We start from the raw sequence: 22,648 nt of genomic DNA on the forward strand, positions 1-22,648 counted from the left end.
AATTTTTTTATAGTAAAGGTTTGTTATAAATTCTACTTATTTTGATTATTTTTATAAAATATAATTTTTATCTTTAACGTAGAATATGGATCGCTGGTTAGTATCTGCAAAACTTTGTACCAAATATGAAAAATAAACATATTTTTAAAAAAATACATTCATTTTTTTATTAGTGGTACACAGCGCAACGAAAAATTTAGAAAGGGTACACAAAAGTCATAAGTTTGAGAAACACTGGGTAAGGGGACTCGAACACTTGATCTGTCTACCACTGAGGATACTTTACGTCAGCAATATGGTCGGTGCGAGCTGGGTGCGAAATACGTATCAACCAGCCATCGCTGGGATTCAAACCTGGTTCACCTTATATTGGAAGACGAACGCTCTATTAGTCGAGCCACTACTGCTCTAGAAAAATTTTATTATCATCCCTAAAAGTTGGGTTGAATTTTAAAAAAAAAAAAAAAAAATTGAGGAATACGCTAAAAGAAACTGATTTAAAGTATACTTCGCGAGAGAATTTCATGTCAGTTTTAGGGGTCGTTCAAATACTACATCCTACGCTTTTTTATTTGCAGCTTAAATAAAAGCAAACCAGAGTTCCCATTTTTTCCAGCCTTATTAGGTTTAAATTCAAATTAAAAAAATATACAACAAAACTTTTAATTGCAGTTTTATAGAATTTTGAGAAGAAATCTGTATTTTCTTCTTGTTATCTGAAACTTGTTGAAGAATTTTTTTCTGACTTTTTTTCTTGAATTTAAATTCACATTTAAAACTTTTTCTAAGAGTAATTTTTCAATCAAATATTTTTTGTAAGCATTTTATTTTATTTCATATTAATTTATAACTTTTGTTGAACAGCTGATCCAATTCATGAGTTTAACAATATTCAGCTCCTTAGCACATTGTCACCGGGGAACTAAACCTAATTAATAATAAGGATTTAAAATTTCTCATGGGACTAAGCTTAGACAAAGAAAAAAAAATCACTAAAATTTCATTTTTGCTTAGATTAAACTTTATTTAAATTGTTTCATTGCAAAATGCTCAAGAAAATTTAATTGGCCAGTAGAATGACTTAGTGAATGGAAATTTTATGTATTGTATAATTTCAAATTGAATTTTTTGAACAATAATATAAAATACCAGGGTTTTTATTTGAATTCTGATATTATTAAATATATCAAGGAATTGAGATATAATTTTATTATTTGTGTTGTTGATAAAGCCTCTAATAATTTTTGCTTTATTTGCAAAAATTTTTTTAAACATTTAATGAGTAAAGAATATGAAAACAATAACAATTTTGTCAAAATTAATAATTCCAAAAAAGAAATTGATTATAGAATTTTAGCTTTTTCCCAGAAAATAGGATTAAAACTCAATAGTTTAAATTACCATTATTTATTTCCTGCAGTTAAATTTCACAATACACCAGTTAAATTTAGATTTGTAACTTGCAGTACTGATTGTTAGAATTCTGTTTTCGGTAAACGATCTTTTTTAATTATTTAAATACTATTTTAAATAAGATTATTTCAAATGATAAGCGTTTTATTATTATTAACAACCAAGACGTTATTAAGTATTTAAATTACAATAATATTAATAATATTCTTACATGTGATTTTGAAAATCTTTTCCCGACACAACAATTTAAAGAATATTTGTTTAGAAATTTTTGATAATTATTTGATTAATTAAGACGTTAATAAAGAGGACTGGATAAATTTATGTAATGTTGACATTTTCGAAAATTGTCTTTTTAATGGTATTTGTTTTTACAGATAAATTAAAGGTATTTCAACGGGTAATTGTTACTCAAGTGCTTTCGCTAATATTTTCTTACATTATTATGAACATAAATTTTTACAACATAATTTAGTAATTGGGTTTAGATTTATTGATGACTTAATTATTTTTGATTGTAATGATTTTGATTTAATTAATGATATTTATCCTAAAGAACTAAATTTAATTAAGGCTAAGTCAAAAGATAATTGAGCATATTTTTTAGATCTTGATATTAAAATTCTTAACAACAAAATTTTCATTGGGGATTATGCGATAAAAGAAGGGATTTTAAATTTAATGCAATTAAACACATTTTATTTCCAACCTTTACTTTAAGATTTTTAAGAATATTGTTATTAGTCAAATTCTTAGATTTAAATTTATTTGTAATAATAAAACAGATTTTCTTTCAGCTATAGGAACTTTGAGGATTACCTTAAAGAATAATAATTTTCCTTTTAATTACTATAATTATGATGTTTTAATTCAAAATATTTTAAAAACGTTCAAAAGCCGATATTGAAGCTCGCATAAATAGGCTTATGCGGTGAAATTTAGGACTTCTTTTCCAAAGCAGATGGCAGCACTTGTGAAAAGATTTTGCTCATTGAATATCTTTTTGTTTCATTATTCAATATTTTCAAATAGGGGTCAGCACTTCATTTATTTGTAATATTTTCCTACTGATTTGGCAATTTATAATTTATTTTGATTTGGCCATTCTAACTGTAACTATTTTTATTTATAAGTGGGCGTTTTATTTTTAAGTCTTACTATGTGTACTTTTAAGTAGTGTTTGCTGGTTCATTACTTTTCTGTGCTTTTCAATTCTTTTCATGATTTTCTTTTATATGTCTATCCATAATGGGACTGTCAGTTTTGGTTTTTCCACTGACAACAGAAAGGCTCCTGTGTGTTTGTAGACAGTGTGTCACCAGAAGAAGTGCTTTCTTAAAAACACACATATATTCTATTTCATTTCTTTTTATTACTTTTTCCAGCTTTAATTGTTTGTTTGAATATCTGAATTAAAATAAAGCAGATTCGGTTTTAGCTGCTATAGGCGCTTTTCCACTTTGATTTAATGTTTTAATTATAAATTTGCCTTTTTGTGTATTCGTAAATTAGAGATTCATTTTCTGATGAAGTGTTTAATTATTAATAGGATTTATTTTGTCGAAACAAGACGGTTCTGTTTACCGTAATTATAATTTCAAAATATTTATACACATTTGGATTTGAAGTTGGACAAAAGTGAGTAATAAATTTTAATAGTGGTTGTTAATTTCCGCTAATAATAGGAAGATTTTCTTCTTTTAAGCTACCACTGTAACGTTTAAAAAGTATACTTTGCTTTTTTTTTCTACGAATAGTAATTGATTATCATAACACACGCCACTAATTTGAATAGGTAGTTTATCACCAGTAAAACTTAAAAAGGCACTTAAAATCTATTTTTCTACATTGCGAGTGAAGTGTTTAGTTACTCGACTCTCACTTTCTGCAAATGTTGACATAACATTGTGTTCCTGAAAAAATATCTATGTAAAATAAATTAATGTGGGCAAGTCTTATGTTAAATCATAACGTCTGTAAAAATGTTTGACCACCACCAACTCTGTTTAGTATTTACAATTAGTTTAAGAAAGTATTAATCGAAAGAGTTTAGAATTAATATTGGACAACAATTTTTAAACTGGTTATGTGCATTGAAAGATGTTTTAATAACTAAGTTTGACACAATATTTCATACCTTTTAAATTTTTTTATGTTTGTTATACCCTTATGCTTTTTTTAAAATTCAATTATTTTAATTAGCTTTCATGGTTTTCAAAGTTATTTCATTATTCTAAGATTGCAACTGAACCATCTCTATTTTTTTTTAAATTATGCATATTTTAAAAATGTTTTATTTTATATACATTGAATTACTGTTATACTCAAAATGTGTTAAAATTATTGCACGTTTTAAAAATGCTTTATTTTATGCATAGGTAATTTTTTAGTTCGATTTTAAACAATATGATATGTTATAACATTTCCGTGCCCGGGGGCCCTGCATGATATCAGTAAATAAAATATAGATATTAATCAAACTAAAAATACAGTCGAACTTCTATTTAACGAACTTCCATTTTGTGAATTTCTCTATTTTACGATTTTTTTCGACGAACCAAGAACATTTTGGAAATTTTTTCGTAAAATAACTTTCAAATAGCGAAGTGAATTTCCTATTTAACGAACTTTTCTTTAAGATCCACTTTCCCTATTTCCCAAAATAATTTAGAACATTTCAAACTTGTTAACGTATTTTATGGGAGAAATTGATTTTCGAAACCACTTAACTTTTAGAGAAAGCAGTAAAATCTCTTTCCAGTTTTGTTCGCATTAGATACGAAAGACTCAGATAAAATTACCGGATTTCATCAGTAGCAATGAAATTTAAGAACGCATAATATATATATATATAACTATGATAATAAATGCAGATATAATTTTATACATAAATTTAGATTTTTTGTTTTAGTTAAAAATGTATGTAGCATGATAGTGTAACACTGGGTTAATGTTTTGTCCTATTTTTGTTTTCCATGCAGATTTCTCATATTGTTAAGATTTGTAAAATAAACAATAGATACTACTTTAAAAGATAAAGGTGCACCAATTACTATTTTAATTATGTCTAGGGTTTATAAATTTAAAATCTGTTTTCTGTTGTTTAAGTATTTCAAAAGGTGATTTCCTATTTAACGAATTTTCCATATAGCGAACTTACTATCGGGATTTAGCGACTTCGTTAAATAGAGGTCCGATTGTAGTTAATTTTTTACTATCAAAATAATGATTATAAAAGAATAATTCTAATAGACTTGCCTCTGAGGGATGATTTCTTTGATTTCTTGACCAATAAAGGAGTCCTGATCTCGTTAGAGAAATCTGTCGGCCAGTGCTGATAACCCATCGAATTTTAAACACAAAAAGGAAATAATTTGCCTTCTGTACGGTACGGAGAATAATTTTGAAATGAAGTATGTGTGTGCATCGATTTGGGTAAAGGGGGGGGGGGAGAAATATTATGAGCAGTCATCCAATCGGGCGTCAAAAAATTCACTCTATCTAAACATCGTCACTCATCAAACAAGGTAAGACTAAATTTCGTCCTTTATTGTGAGAAAAATCCATGACGAAGATTTGGCGCAATTACGCTCTCTCATTGATAACAGGTCAATAATTATTTACCCAGAAAGGTATCATTCTAGGTCGGCAGAAAATAAAAGGAATTTCGAGAACATATTCTTTTTTAACGAGAAGTGGGGGTGATAAAGGTGAGGGGGGAGATTTGCCATTCTAAGTGAGCGAAATAGATTTAAATTATTCATATGAAAATGAATCTGTTTTGTCTCATTTGAATAAACGCAGCTCGGCGCCAAGGAAGCGCGTTTACTATTTCTTGAATACTTTGTTTTGCGAGGAATCAAAATATTATTGAGAATGTCTGCGTGTTTTTAACCTTCAAATGAACATGATTTGAATAAGAAGCCGAAAAGAAAAATGCATAATTCGAAGTTATGTCATGTTATTGAACTTAACAATGAAAGCAAGGGTATATTTCTTGTGGAATCTATTGCGTATTTCGATAGCTACTTGTAAATAACTGAAACTTACAGCTAGTTTTCGAAATTGGAGCCGTCAAATTTTCCTCGTTACGTCAAGTATTTACATAAGTTGTTATTGTTTTTTTTCGTGTGTATGCATGTTTTATATTATATTTATTTTTTTACATTAATAATTTTATTGAAACTTTTTTTAATGTGCAGTAAATATCGAGGGGCGAAGTGTTACAACATAATAAAACAGTTTGCTCTTTGCAATAAAAGGAACATAAATGAGCCTTTTTCAAAAATAAAGAAACAAAAGAAAAGAAAGACGTATAATTTTTTTTCGTTTATTAACGCCTCTGAAAAATTAAAATTTAAAAATTGACATTTTTGACAGAAAAGCTTGATTCAATTTTACGTGTTTAAATCTATAAATAAAAGAAATGCATGCATGTAGCCATAAAATTAGTAATTTGAACTTTTTCCTTTTTAGTTACAAGTCTAAATCATTACTTTTTAAGTATTTCAACTGTACATACTCAAAATAACTTATATTAAGTCTTATTTAATCATGCATAATAAAAACTAACTATATACTTTCTTACACTTAATTTTTTTTTCATGTTTGGTTATAATTAGAGCTTATGCTAAATAAACGAAAATTAGTTTTAACTACAGATTTTGTTAAACAAGCAAATTTTTTGTCTGACCTTAATAGTTTTTTTAATAATTATTTTACTTAAATATTGAACTGAAAATGTTGTTTTTTTCTTCACTATCTCACTTAAATATTGCGGACTTCTCATATGCCTTTTTCTTTTCTTTTACTCTATTTCTTGCACAAACTTATTTTGTCTAAATATTAATTGTAAGTTCATTGTTAATTTCAATTATCAGGGTGCTATTTCATTCTCTATTTATTTATTTTTTTATTTTAAAATTTTTACGTAACTTTATCAAACAAACGAACAAAAAATAGTTCACAGATTGATAAGGAAGCTCTTTTTATAATTTGGGCTGTAAAGAAGTTTTACCTTTATCTATAGGGTAGACGATTCACCCTAATTACAGATCATAAACCATGTTTATTTGCAAAAAAAATGCCTTCTTCTAACGGCTACGAGATTACTGCAATTATGCACTCATTTTGCAATCTTACCAATTTGATATCGAATGTCGGAAACTTCATGGAAATGCCGACTTTTTGTCTTCCAAATGAAATCAGAACAGTTAGAAGTCAGGAATGGAACGACTCTTCACCAGTTTCCTAAAATAGGGACATTTCCAAGAACTGATTTCGCAAAAGCTACTTCGGTTGGCTGACGATAAGTCAAGTTCACATTTAGATTCTAAAAAGAGATTTTTATGGGGAAGAAGGTAATAGATAGAAAAATACGATCTGGATGAGGATTGCATACTTTATGGTTCAAGGGTTAATATTCCAAAAAAATTTCTAAATCATCTTCAACAAGAACTTCATGCGAGACACTCGGGAGTGGTTGAAATAAAACTGGCGAACTAGAGCGAAATTGTGTTGACTATGTGAAAATTCAACGAGACGAGGACAAGTGCTTTACTCAAAGTACCCATAGTTTGCATGTGAGCTCGTAATATTGCCATGCAAAAGAAAAATCAAAGTAAGCGACAAAAAAAATCCAAAATTTAGATTTACATAAATTTGGCATGATAAACTAATCCCGCAGTGGACCGATTGTTAAAACACGGTTCCCAGCAGATCACCGAAGTTAAGCATCACTGGCTACGGTCAGTGTGCGGGTGAGTGACCACTTGGATCAGTCTGCGTAGGGACCGAGGGTGTGCGGTATTGGTCCTCGTTAAACTGTGCTACCGTATAGTGCTCGACTTCGCGCGCAGGTCGTCGGGCTACCGAAGCGGGGGTGCCATCCCTTCCGCAGAGGATCAAAATTGTGATGGCATGTCTTCGGATCATCCTCCGGGATGTTTCCCAGACCGTCGCCAATAGCCCATTGTGCAGCTCTAGTGCTACGTAAATTAACAACAACAACAACTGCGGGACTTCATAATAATCGATACTTATTCTAAGTGGCTTGAAGCTTATCCCATGAAAATTATTATTATCCAGGCCTGTATCGATTGTCTACGAGATTCTTTTTCCGGATTTGCTATCCTGGTAAATGACATTGCGTTTCTTCTGAACTGTTACTTGTACGCAATATCGCTGTTTCCTTGTGAGCTGTATATTAATAGTCTGCAGTTAGTTCCTGAAGAATATGAACAATTCTTGAGATGGAATTGAGTACAAAACTTAATCTTCATGTAAACCATAGAGTAATGGCCAGAGAGAAATACACGTGTTTACAATGAAACAATCATTACGTGCAGTAAAAAAACTATCCTAGAATCATACCTCAAAAACTTTCAAATTTATTGATGCACTTTAGAAAAGCACCGAAGGCTACAACGTTAAAAAAAGTCCTACCAGTATTAAAACGAGAGATCCGAACAGGAGAAACTCCTTAGACATGATTTTAGATGAGACACAGGTGAAAGAATCCGAAGAGGAAATTTAAGATCATTATTTCAAAGTTGGATATAACGTTGTTATTTATTGGTTTATTGGAATTACACCCATATGCAGGCTTGTGTGCTCAATTTAGGCTTATAAACCGTTGTCAAATAGAAGGAGTTGTCAAATAGAAGGACAGATAGCGCAATGCATAGAAGGACTGCACGAACATGCGTCCGAGGAAACAGCGGGATTCGAAGCCTCTGCCTCCACGCTTTGCACAGCAATTGGCGGGTCATACCGCTGGGCTAGGCAGGTCCTTTTCTTGCTGTTAAAAGCTATAGGTAGGTACGTTATTTGCGTCGCACTAGAGCTGCACAATGGGCTATTGGCGACGGTCTGGGAAACATTCCTGAGGATGTTCCGAAGACATGCCATCGGAATTTTGATCCTCTGCAGAGGGGATGGCACCCCTGCTTCGGTAGCCCGATGACCAACGAGCTAAGTCGAGCACTTTATGATAGAACAGTTTAACGAGGACCGATACTGCGCACCCTCGATCCCTATGCATGCTGATCAGAGTGGTCACCCATCGGCTTACTGATTACAGTCAGTGTTGCTTGACTTCGATGTTCTACTGGGAACCGTGAATTTACGATCAGTCCACTGCGGGACTATTGGTTTATTGGAATTACATACATATACAGGCTTGTGTGCTCAATTTTGACTTATAAACCATTTTCAAATAGAAGGACAGATAGCACAATACAGAGAAGATGCATCCAGGGTAACAGCGGGATTCGAACCCTCTGTCTCCCCGCTCTCTTTGCACAGCAATTGGCGGGTCATACCGCTAAGCCAGCGAGGCCCCTTTGTTCCTGTTAAAAGCTATAGGTAGGTACGTTATTTGCGTCGCACTAGAGCTGCACAATGGGCTATTGGCGACGGTCTGGGAAACATTCCTGAGGATGTTCCGAAGACATGCCATCGGAATTTTGATCCTCTGCAGAGGGGATGGCACCCCTGCTTCGGTAGCCCGATGACCAACGAGCTAAGTCGAGCACTTTATGATAGAACAGTTTAACGAGGACCGATACTGCGCACCCTCGATCCCTATGCATGCTGATCAGAGTGGTCACCCATCGGCTTACTGATTACAGTCAGTGTTGCTTGACTTCGATGTTCTACTGGGAACCGTGAATTTACGATCAGTCCACTGCGGGACTATTGGTTTATTGGAATTACATACATATACAGGCTTGTGTGCTCAATTTTGACTTATAAACCATTTTCAAATAGAAGGACAGATAGCACAATACAGAGAAGATGCATCCAGGGTAACAGCGGGATTCGAACCCTCTGTCTCCCCGCTCTCTTTGCACAGCAATTGGCGGGTCATACCGCTAAGCCAGCGAGGCCCCTTTGTTCCTGTTAAAAGCTATAGGTAGGTACGTTATTTGCGTCGCACTAGAGCTGCACAATGGGCTATTGGCGACGGTCTGGGAAACATTCCTGAGGATGTTCCGAAGACATGCCATCGGAATTTTGATCCTCTGCAGAGGGGATGGCACCCCTGCTTCGGTAGCCCGATGACCAACGAGCTAAGTCGAGCACTTTATGATAGAACAGTTTAACGAGGACCGATACTGCGCACCCTCGATCCCTATGCATGCTGATCAGAGTGGTCACCCATCGGCTTACTGATTACAGTCAGTGTTGCTTGACTTCGATGTTCTACTGGGAACCGTGAATTTACGATCAGTCCACTGCGGGACTATTGGTTTATTGGAATTACATACATATACAGGCTTGTGTGCTCAATTTTGACTTATAAACCATTTTCAAATAGAAGGACAGATAGCACAATACAGAGAAGATGCATCCAGGGTAACAGCGGGATTCGAACCCTCTGTCTCCCCGCTCTCTTTGCACAGCAATTGGCGGGTCATACCGCTAAGCCAGCGAGGCCCCTTTGTTCCTGTTAAAAGCTATAGGTAGGTACGTTATTTGCGTCGCACTAGAGCTGCACAATGGGCTATTGGCGACGGTCTGGGAAACATTCCTGAGGATGTTCCGAAGACATGCCATCGGAATTTTGATCCTCTGCAGAGGGGATGGCACCCCTGCTTCGGTAGCCCGATGACCAACGAGCTAAGTCGAGCACTTTATGATAGAACAGTTTAACGAGGACCGATACTGCGCACCCTCGATCCCTATGCATGCTGATCAGAGTGGTCACCCATCGGCTTACTGATTACAGTCAGTGTTGCTTGACTTCGATGTTCTACTGGGAACCGTGAATTTACGATCAGTCCACTGCGGGACTATTGGTTTATTGGAATTACATACATATACAGGCTTGTGTGCTCAATTTTGACTTATAAACCATTTTCAAATAGAAGGACAGATAGCACAATACAGAGAAGATGCATCCAGGGTAACAGCGGGATTCGAACCCTCTGTCTCCCCGCTCTCTTTGCACAGCAATTGGCGGGTCATACCGCTAAGCCAGCGAGGCCCCTTTGTTCCTGTTAAAAGCTATAGGTAGGTACGTTATTTGCGTCGCACTAGAGCTGCACAATGGGCTATTGGCGACGGTCTGGGAAACATTCCTGAGGATGTTCCGAAGACATGCCATCGGAATTTTGATCCTCTGCAGAGGGGATGGCACCCCTGCTTCGGTAGCCCGATGACCAACGAGCTAAGTCGAGCACTTTATGATAGAACAGTTTAACGAGGACCGATACTGCGCACCCTCGATCCCTATGCATGCTGATCAGAGTGGTCACCCATCGGCTTACTGATTACAGTCAGTGTTGCTTGACTTCGATGTTCTACTGGGAACCGTGAATTTACGATCAGTCCACTGCGGGACTATTGGTTTATTGGAATTACATACATATACAGGCTTGTGTGCTCAATTTTGACTTATAAACCATTTTCAAATAGAAGGACAGATAGCACAATACAGAGAAGATGCATCCAGGGTAACAGCGGGATTCGAACCCTCTGTCTCCCCGCTCTCTTTGCACAGCAATTGGCGGGTCATACCGCTAAGCCAGCGAGGCCCCTTTGTTCCTGTTAAAAGCTATAGGTAGGTACGTTATTTGCGTCGCACTAGAGCTGCACAATGGGCTATTGGCGACGGTCTGGGAAACATTCCTGAGGATGTTCCGAAGACATGCCATCGGAATTTTGATCCTCTGCAGAGGGGATGGCACCCCTTCTTCGGTAGCCCGACGACCTGCACGCGAAGTCGAGCACTTTATGATAGAACAGTTTAACGAGGACCGATTCCGCGCACCCTCGTCCCTATGCATTCTGATCAGAGTGATCATCCACCTGCTTACTGGCCGCAACCAGTGATGCTTGACTTTGGTATTATACTGGGAACCGTGTCTTTACGAACAGTCCACTGCGGCACCAAAAACTATAGGAAACCAACTGAAATTTGTGGATTTGTTTTTCGCACTGCTTAACAAGTAAGTAATAAAAAATCTCCCGTGCATCGAATTTTTAATATTTTTTTTCTTCTTTCAAATTTGATGATGCTGTAGGTATGTATAACGAGTGCGGTGACTTGTTTACGTTTCTTATTTATCTGTGTTTGTTATTTATAATAAGGTGTAAAGGGAGGGAGGGGGAAAAGTAGTTCTAGAAAAGAGCGATGTGTACCTGAACCCTTGTGATTTTGTTGTGTTTATTATGACGACATCCAAGTGATTTACTGGGGTAGAGAACATGTCATTTGAAGTCTGTGCGATAAAAGAAAAACGCATTTGCGTCAGTTGTATTTTATCTTTTTTAAAACTCTTCCTACACTACGTTCAAACATTGTTTTAAAAAAATTTGTATTTGAGATCGTATTTTTGTTCTGTTATCTGAAAAGAACACAGAAAAAAAAATAACATCATTTAACGAGAAGCAATATAAATTAGATTTGAATGAAAGTAGGTTTTTAAAACAAATTGGGTCCTTTTATCTATCTAAAAGCTCGAGGGAAATCCCACTTTTATAGGGGATTTTAGAGCTATAGTTCATTAAATATATAGTGTGAAATTAGATGTTAAACTTTATTAATACTTAAAAATAGTGTATATGCCACAGAAAAAAAAAGAATAATCATTGCAGGAACAAAAGAAAAAAGCTAATTTAACTATAATTCTCGTCCGTAATATGCATTTTTAAAATTCTCAACAAAAATTTAGTCGATAAAAAATACAACGTAAAGGATCGTCAATTAATATTCAAATTTGCAAGAAAAGGAAAAAATCTCAAAAGAGCATTCGAAATAAAATTTAAAAAAAGCCTTCAAATTCAGTTTAATTGCCGAACGAAACTAGGAGACGTTTTAAATAATAACAAACAGAATTTGATGTTTACTTGCCGCGAAATGACTCGGTAATCATCATAGACTTATAATATAGATATTCTGCTCACGTTGCACAACGTGCAGAAACTAGCAACTCCATCACGTGACTCAATCATTGGTTCGCGATTTTCCAATCAAAATATTATTCAATCAAAGCGTTTCAAGACCGATTCTTGACTTTTGTTTTTTTTCTTCTTTGTTTTCAAAAAAAAAAAAAAAAGGTTTTTATTAATTTTTTTTTGTCGTATATTATGTTGTAAGTCGATATTTTTTACCCTTCCAATTATTATTCATTTTCATTTTTCGATTTATCTTCGAAATTAATGACTAGTTTTTGTGTGAATTTCCTACAACATAATATGGAAATTTTTTTAAACCATTTGCGCTTCAACATCAATGAGCTATTAAATATACCAAAATTAATTTGTTTTCATAAAATATTAAAATAATTCAAAATAGACTTTTCTTTTTAGAATTGCGCGAGAAAACGAGTTTTTACTTTATTCTAATTGGAATGAAATCCACCAAACAAAACTATTATTAAGTATTAATTTAAAAAAATAATTTTTTTTTTTTTAACTATAGTACTTTTTTTTCTATTCAAGACGCAGGTCGTCGGGCTACCGAAGCGGGGGTGCCATCCCCTCCGCAGAGGATCAAAATTGTGATGGCATGTCTTCGGATCATCCTCCGGGATGTTTCCCTGACCCGGTGACTTTCCAATAGCCCATTGTGCAGCTCTAGTGCGACGTAAACTAACAACAACATCTATTCAAGAACTTTAGATTAATTATGCGTTTAAATTTTCGACTTTCTTATCTGAAATAATATAATTTTACATTATGTAAAATTTTCTCTACCTTGTAGTTAAAAAAAAATTTCGACCACTGTAAAAATAAAAACTAACTATTAAAAAATATTAATTGTTAAAATAAAATAAACAATCATAAACGATTTTTTACGTAAAATTAATTTTTTGCTCTCACTGTACATGTCCGTACTTTCCGATAGACAGAAATTATTAAATTGAAAGAATCAAAATGCATTTTTGAATGTTTAAAAAAAAATTGTTATATGATGAGTATCCACTGCTTACAAACTAATTAAAACGGAAAATTCGTCATTCGAACAATTTAATTTTCAGAATTTTTTTTATGTATAACATTTATTGAATTGTTTTTAGTATAAACATCTATTACTGAAAATGCAATAATACTGAAAAAAAAGAGAAATATAATAAATAAAATAAAAATGTTGAAATCAAAATTTTTTTTAGCTAGTGGACTCTTAAAAGAAGAAAACAGTTTTATTTTTACCACACTTTATGACAGAAAATGTTCTGAAATAAGAGGAGAGGAGGGGGAGAAAGGATTTTCAGTGGTTTATTGCATAAGTGATGCACTACTATGCCTTCGATTTTATTTATTTATTATTATGTTTTTTTTTATTCTCTGGGAAAAAGTAATTTTTAAAGTTTTATTTTCCTTAGTTTTGTTTTTATGTCTGTTAAGGATTAAATGTGGATGGGTGACAGCACGGAGGTAAATTTAACTTAGAACATTTAGGAATTTTTTTTATTCTCATCAGAGAGTGAGCTCCACGTAAAATTTGAGCACTCTAGCTTATCGTAGAGAGGTTGAATCTTCGATTGACGATAAATTCTTCATGCAGTGGTTAGTAATAAATGTTATTCTCAAAAAACAGAGTCCCAGATCCCTATCTTGAAATAAATTCTTATAGATTTTAAACAGTGAGGAGTTTTACTTACTTAGGATCAATTATTACCATTGACAACAGAATTACTCCTGAAATAAAAAACCGACTCTATCTGGCGAATAGGGCTGTCTATGGGCTGAGAAGATTTATTAAATCTAAATTTCTTTCTCGAAAAACAAAGTTCTTAATCTACAAAACTCTTGTCCGGCCAGTCTTGACATACGCTTCTGAAGCTAGGACAATGACAAAACTGGAGGAAAATTGTATCGCAATATTTGAGAGAAAGATTTTGCGGAGTATACTTGGTGGTGTAAATGAAAACATTAACTGGAGAAGGAGATTTAATTTTGAACTTCACAAGATTCATAAACAACCTGATATTATTAAAGACATAAAAATAAATGGATTGAATTGGATCGCACACGTGTTTCGAATGAGTGATAACACAATAAAAAAGATACTGCTTTTTAGACCCACTGGAAAAAGAAAGCGGGGAAGGCCGCGGTTGAGATGGACTGACTCTGATTTTTTTGCAATTAATGAAAAGAATTGTAGATTGAAGATAAATCGGAAGTCGTCGTGGAGAAATCTTCAGAGGAAGGCATTGGCTCACATTGGGCTGTCTGGCCAACTATGATGATGATGAGTGGTTAGTAAAGTAATTCAGCTGATTGTCATCCGGCGTAGAGCTTTATTTAAAATTTGAGAGTTATAGTTAGTCTGGAAGAGAAATAAACTTTGACGACAAATTGTCTTTGGTCTTTGGGGATAATATCGTGATAAATTCTTTTTTATAGCTTTCAGATGATAGTTAAAAAAAATAAAAACGTCGTTAGGGACAAAGCTTCTGTATTCTTTGAGCATTGTAGGTAGTTGATAGTGTACAAGATTTTGATTGGTAGATTCTATCAATACAAGCGAGTTAATAAAAACGAAAAAAAATGTCTTAGTCAAATATTTCTTTCTGTGGAATCGATAAAATTTTGTTTTTGTACCTTTTTAAAATATTGAGGAGAAAAAATTGTTTATAGCTATTAACAACTGGTTCAAAACCTAGTTCGACAAAATTTATTTGTGATTGAGGTAATCAAGAGTACATAACCGTGATTGCTTAGTATCAAACCGTGACGGAGTGTCAGTATCTCGCTCTTGATTGCTCGTTGAAATTTGGCATTTGTTTACGTTAGCACCTGTTCGTAACATTCTATTTCGTGTAAGCCAAGACCATTAAGTTTCAATTCTCTTAAATGACATTCGAAATTCCCTCGCAAAAATTTCTATTCTTTCAATATATATTTACACAGAGACTTAACTCAAAGACACACACGAAGTCACGTGGAACATATATGTATCGAAGTTGCCAGGTACACAAAGCAAAAATATATCACGGATACAACAAAATAAATAAGCAAATAATAAATCTAAGTTAAGTAAAAGAAGCAGACGAGAAAGAATTATGTTTCAACTAATTCGATGCACGATACGGTTCCATATTTAATAAACATGTTATTAATTAACCTTCTAACTTTTGTAGAGAAACTTAGATAAACCTTAATACGCCATTTTGTTGATAAAGATTAGCTGACGTCAGAGGTCACATGATTATGAAGGTCTTCTTTTTGAAGCTCAAGTACCCAATTGCATTTTGCTCAAACCCTTGTGCAAAGCACCAAGCATTGTAGGGTCTGAGAAAAGGTTTGGCAAAACTATTTAATCAGAGAATGATGGGGCAGCAGTAATAATCAGAATCACATGGAAATGGAAGATGAATTGGAAACACAATCTGAATTTCCTTTATCAGCGGGGCGGTCACATCAAATCCTACCCACCGATGAAACTCCAAGTACCCACTTTAAATTTATCTCTTCATGTTTGCTTCCATCTCTCTCTCTCTCTCTTGTGTGTGACGTCATTTTCCTGTCTCATGAAACAAACCCCCCCCCCCCGCTCGTCTTTAGGAAACAAAATTCATGGTCACTCTTATTTATGAGTTAAAATAAAGGGGGAGAAAGAAGTCAGACAAAAAAAAAAAAAAAACAGGAATGTCTGTCACCTGATAATATAAAAAATTAAACTGTTCAAAATTAATTATAAAGATTAATACAGTTGACAGAAACCATTAAATATGTTGATTAAATAAAAAAATATATTAATTTGACTATTTACACATAGATGAGACAAAACACATTGCTATTCACTCTTTCCCGGTCTCATAATTAATGATAATAGGTAAATGGGTAGGTATTTACTTTATTTACGTCTCACTAGAGCTGCACAATGAGCTATTGGCGACGGTCTGGGAAATTTATTTGACTATTTGCACACAGATGAGCCAAAACACATTTGTATTCACTACTTCCCGGTCTCATAATTAATAATAATAGGTAGGTATTTACTTTATTTACGTCTCACTAGAGCTGCACAATGAGCTATTGGCGACGGTCTGGGAAATTAATTTGACTATTTGCACACAGATGAGCCAAAACACATTTGTATTCACTACTTCCCGGTCTCATAATTAATAATAATAGGTAGATATTTACTTTATTTACGTCTCACTAGAGCTGCACAATGAGCTATTGGCGACGGTCTGGGAAATTTATTTGACTATTTGCACACAGATGAGCCAAAACACATTTGTATTCACTACTTCCCGGTCTCATAATTAATAATAATAGGTAGGTATTTACTTTATTTACGTCTCACTAGAGCTGCACAATGAGCTATTGGCGACGGTCTGGGAAATTAATTTGACTATTTGCACACAGATGAGCCAAAACACATTTGTATTCACTACTTCCCGGTCTCATAATTAATAATAATAGGTAGGTATTTACTTTTATTTACGTCTCACTAGAGCTGCACAATGAGCTATTGGCGACGGTCTGGGAAACATAACAGAGGATGATCCGAAGACATGCCATCACAATTTTGATCCTCTGCAGAGGAGATGGCTCCTCCGCTTTGGTAGCCCAACGACTTGCGCACGAAGTCGAGCACTTTACTGTCGAAGAGTTTAGCGAGGACCGATACAGCTTACCCTTGGTCCCTACGCAGGCTGATCAAAGTGGTGAATCTGTAATTTTTTAATTATTTGTCTGATTAATCTTTACAAAATGAATTGAGACAATGTAAAAACCGTTTAGCACTATTCAAAATGATTTAAATAGTGTAACAAAATTTTACAACGCAAGCTAACAAAATTGCATATTTAATTCGAAATATTTTTTTTTTCTAAAAAATAAATTTTATTAACTTAGTTTTTACATCATTTATACGCATATTTAACATTTTAAGGTTTGTTTACTAATTTCGAATTTGTCTGTGTAGCAAACAAACAGATTTCTTATTCTTCTGGGGCAGTAGTGATTACGTAGAGGCAAACTAGCGAAGCAGAAAAGTAACTCCAAAAGCCATTAAATTTAACTTATTATTTTCAGATACACTATTAAATAAAGTCGTCCCGCAGTGGACTGATCGTTAAGACACGGTTCCCAGCAGATCACCGAAGTCAAGCATCACTGGCTACGGTCAGTGTGCGGGTGGGTGACCACTTGGATCAGCCTGCGTAGGGACCGAGGGTGTGCGGTATGGGTCCTCGTTAAACTGTTCTACCGTAAAGTGCTCGACTTCTCGTGCAGGTCGTCGGGCTACCGAAGCGGCCATCCCCTCTGCAGAGGGTCAAAATTGCGATGGCATGTCTTCGGATCATCCTCAGGGATGTTTCCCAGACCGTCGCCAATAGCCATTGTGCAGTTCTAGTGTGAACTAAATGAACTACAACAACTGTTTACAGGGCATCTATATTCAAGCTCTATGGCAAAACAGCCCATAAGCAGTAGGGCAACTCGGATGGTCAGAGACAAGCTAAAGATCTGAATCGTGACTGTTCTAGTGTACGTCAAAATGAGCCCCTTAAGCTAAACAGGAACAGGCCATTGGTCTTCTCCCTGGACACTGATACACCCTCAGGACACACCTATACATAATTGGTATTGAATCTAATCCTCTTTGTCGATGTTGTCATCTTGAAGAGTAGACATCACGACATATACTTTGAATTGTGAGGTCAATTCTGCTCAGAGATTTGAGCGTTTAGGGCAACATTGCAGTAAGGCTTCTTGTCAGGTGTTTGCTGAACTTCATTTTAGCTATAAGCTTGTTTGTAAATCATCATTTCAGGTTTGGGTACAATAGACCTCTGGGCGATGTGCCCTGCTCTTAGACCAGCCCAACCTCTAAGTCTAAATCTAGATCTTCAGTTACAACATACGTAAAAACAACTCATTTATATCCTGAACAATTCCTTTTTTTCCCCTTTTGCTAAAGAAGAAGCTAATGTGATTGTTGTCGTATTACTTAAGATTAGTCTTTATTTATTTATTTATTTATTTCAAGAGAACAACAGTTGTTTTTACAAGGTTGTCACTAATCCTATAAATTTATGACAGTGTTATTAAATCGTCGTCATACGAAATTTTTTTTAAAAACCATTTTACTGTGTAAAGTTTTGGATACGAAGCTATCGTAAACTTGCATCTGTAATGTATCTAGCAAAGGCGCCGCCAGAATAATATAAAAGGGGGGGCAAAACTCTAACAAACTACCCCCCCCCCAAATTTTTTTTTTTTTTTTTAAATTATTCTTTTATTAAATTTTTTTTTGTTGTTAACAAGATATTAAAAAAAAAGTACGAATTTCTTGTACTTGCAAGTTTTGCCACGAGAAACTGTATTGATGGCACTGGCATAGCTACTGACTTTGAAACACAAATAACTACAAACAGTAGTTTCATATACTAATGTGTTTGTGCACGCTTAACATCGGTATTTATTGTGTTGATGAAGTCTAACCGTTGTGAGAATTCAGTACACCTTTGTTAAACTAAATAACTAATAGAAAATATAATATTACTTGTATTTTATTAAATTAAATTTAAAAATACAGCTTAGATATCTGCCAAGTTTTTGCATGCTCAGTGTGCATAAGAAAATAATCAAAGATGACTCAGAATTCACTGAAAAAGTTATAAACAGATTTGGACATCAAACAAGATGATTACAATTCTTGTTTGATTAAACAATTTTTTAATTGTTATGTATCAATAATTACTTAATTATTTGTTTTTCAATAAAAATATGTTTAATAAAAAAATTATAACAAAATTGTCTTTCTGTACCTCTTTAATTGTTTAAAAAAAGCCAGGGGGGTGTTGTATATGAACCACACTGTATATGTATCCATACATAATTCCAAGGGCGTAGAATGTAGTTAGATTCAAAATGCTAATAATGATAAAATAATTACGTAACATAAAATAGGTAAAAAAAAATTTAGAGTGACGCTAAAAAATATTAATGCTGTAAATGTTATTAAAAATGCTACTTAATTCATTATTGGGTGAAAAACTAGAGAAAATAAAAAGTGCTGCATCGGTGATTTCATTTGATGAAAGAGGAGGTTTATGTGTGAAGAGCGTCTAAAAGTAAAGTAGTAGAAAATGTGATGTCAGACACATATTTCGTGATGCTTTATCTATGAGTGTGCTCTTCACTTACCGAGCTTTCACAAAATGGCTAGCGGAATTGAAAAAAGAATTCACTTATCTCTGTGCTTTCCGACCCACTTCAATACGATAAGTTGCCAAAAGTGTTTATGAATTTATTTATTTTTCTGAAAAGTCCCGTATTTACCTCCCAGTTACACTTTCGTACTGTTTGCACATTTGCCAAGTTTGACGTGCGTCTGTCCAAATCTCTATTGCGGAGTATGTCGTGTAGAAACAAAAAAAAATTACCATTGATTATCAAAATTATCTCGTCAGTGGGCCGCGGAAGTATCTCAACTGTCTCTCTCCCTGTATATATATATATATATATATATATATATATATATATATATATATATATATATATATATATATATATATATATAAATGGATGTGTGCGTGTTCTTTATAGAGTCCTAAGCTATGAAACTTGGTTCAAAGCACGAGGAAGGTCACTGTCGACATAAAAACATTCTATGACAAACCGTTCGAGCGGGATGAGTGAAAAACGAAATGGAATTTTCTGATTGACTGAGCGTTAATCATTGTTTTACTTTTAACTATTCGATTTTTCACATATTTTAAATGTAACATCAGTGATAATTACTAGCTTATAGCTCTATTTGAATAGTTTATTTCACGCATTTAAATATTTAATTATTTTATATTCGTTATGTCAGATAAATTCAATGAATTTTACGTGGTTGCAAGCGTAGTTTACGTCTCCAAATTTATACTTTTTATGTTACCACGCGCTTTTATATTATCTATATTATATAAAACGCTAATACGTATGTATCAATAAAACCGATGATATTTCTTTTCTCGCGTTGGCAACAGCTTTCATTTTTAATTGATATGATTCGGCGCGCAAGAGCACGTAGTGAGCATCATATGGCTAATCTATATTATATAAAACGCTAATACGTTTTAATTGATAGACTTCGGCGCGCAAGAGCACGTAGTGAGCATCATATGTCTAATCGGGCGAATTCTCACCGAGTTATCAAAAAAATTCTCACAAAATTATCTCACAAAATTATTAAAGACTTTAAAACAAAACTTACAACAGTTACTTTTCTCAACAACTGAAATTTAGAATAGTGTGATAAAGAAAAATATGCGAACTGTTTGCAATTTCTAATTAATATTGAAATGCACAGGTTTAGAATTTTCTACAGTGAAAAGTTTTCGGAACTTCAGTGTTCAAAAAAGTATATACAAAAGCTAGACGTTAAGAACGTATCCAATGAGCGAGCAAAGCGAGCATCGGATTGCGAAGCAATCCGAAATTAACTGCGAAAGCAGTTTCGGGGGTTGGCGAGCGCCAGCGAGCAGGAGGCGAAGCCTCCTAGTTTATATTAATTCTTTTAAACGTGTTTCGAAAAAAATTACTTATTTAAAACCAACGGTAATGGAGTAGGAAAAAGAATATTTATGTATTCGAAAGCAAAATTAATGGGAAAGGAGTACTAAATTGTTCAGGAGAAACATAAAAGATAGACTCCAACGAGGCTTAATTAATTAAGGTTATGTATGTATATTGAAATAAAAGAAATAAGATATGTACTAGAAGAACCGTAAGAAATCGTCATGCTATCATTGAAGACAATTATGCTGAATTAATGTTGGTTAAATGTATTAATTAAAATAAACAAAGTAACTTCTGAACTAAAAAGCAAAAAAAAGGAGAAAAAATACTTATTCGCGTTTCGGGTAACGGTAAAAATCTGAATATTATTATTGACATTAGTGCTTAATTAATGTTGATGATGTGAATTAATTGAAATAAAACAAAATGAGTTATGTGCTAAAAAGCCAAGTTCATGAAGGAAAGATTAATGAGGAATTCGTTTAAGAAATTCGTAAAAAATTGCCCTTCACAGATGACACTTAATTCATATGTATCACTGACAGTAATATGTATTACTGGTATTATGGTACTTGTTTAATTGGTTTTGATAAGAATTTCTACAACGGTTTTTCCTGAGTTTCAAAAAATATTTCTTTTAGTGGTAGCTAAGATAGTGTATTAATATTTCAATGAATTCGAATTGAAACAAATTTTTTCCACCTCCACTTATAAATATTTTAACCCTGTGCGTAGAACGGGTATTCAGCTAGTATATATATAAATGAATGTCTGTGTTCTTTATAGACTCCTAAACCATCCAACCGAAAGCTATGAAACTTGTCATACAGATAGTTCAAAGCACGAGGAAGGTCACTGTCGACACAAAAACGTTCTATGACAAACCGTTCAAGCGTGATGAGCGAAAAACGAAATGGAATTTTCTGATTAGCTAAGAGTGAACCATTGTTGTAAATTTAACGATTCAATTTTTCACGCATTTTAAAGATAACATGAGTGATAATTGCTAGCTTATAGCTCTATTTGATCAAAAATAGTTTATTGCACGTATTTAAATATTTAATTATTTTATATTCGCTACGTCAGATAAATTCAATGAACATTACGTGGTAGCACGCGTGGTTTACTTCACCAAATTTATGCTTTTTATGTTACCACGTACTTTTATTTTATTTATATTAACTCTTTTAAACGTGTTTCGAAAAAATTACTTATTTAAAACCAATAGTAATGGAATAGAAAAAAGAATATTTATGCATTCGCCGACCGGCCTGTGTAGGGGGCAGGGAACTGTCCTTGCATCAGAAAGGTTCTGGGTTCGAATCCCGGACAAAGCATGGATGTTCTTTCCTTCTTTATGCTATCTGTCCTCACTGTGGGAGCGACGTTGGCCCACCTAATATGGTGCCCCTGAAAGAGAGGCCAACAAAATCGCCCTGTATATGCCTGAATTGACGGATGTTAACACAGGTGGCCATCGGAAAAAGAATATTTATGCATTCAAAGGCGAAATTAATGAGAACTACCCTGTAACGAAACTGTGACAATTTACGTCTCAGTAGGGTCATCGAGGGACGAAGATGTGACCTATTCATGTCTTAACTGGATCATCATGTGACAAAGATGTGACATTTTCACGTCTCAACTGGGTCACTATGTGACAAAAATAGAACTTATTCACGCCTCAACATTGTCACGATGTGACAAAACACTGACATTTATGTCTCGATAGGGTCACCGTGTGACTAAGTTGAGG

The 22,648-nt window shown here is 34.0% G+C and overlaps 1 protein-coding gene across 3 annotated transcripts in view; it reads right to left on the reverse strand.

Annotated features, from left to right (window-relative positions):
* The window catches only part of LOC107440689 (sialin), a 71,446-nt gene that overhangs the window by 45,672 nt on the left and 3,126 nt on the right, over positions 1-22,648 (reverse strand). Inside the window, exon 1 of one of the 3 annotated variants that reach the window (XM_087161784.1) lies at positions 6,815-6,931. The exons of 1 other annotated variant lie outside the window; for it this stretch is intronic. Coding sequence is in view for 1 of the 2 variants with exons in the window: in XM_087161783.1 (XP_087017909.1) it covers positions 4,672-4,759 (88 nt within the window). In the remaining variant the exon portion in view is untranslated. Of the gene's footprint in view, positions 1-4,671; positions 4,948-6,814; positions 6,932-22,648 lie in introns of those variants that run through there. One more of the 3 variants, XM_087161783.1, reaches the window with a different exon arrangement.

Source organism: Parasteatoda tepidariorum, chromosome 4 (genome assembly GCF_982258835.1).
Source record: "Parasteatoda tepidariorum strain Cologne lab strain chromosome 4, Ptep-v5.0, whole genome shotgun sequence".
Taxonomy (NCBI): Eukaryota; Metazoa; Arthropoda; class Arachnida; order Araneae; family Theridiidae; genus Parasteatoda; species Parasteatoda tepidariorum.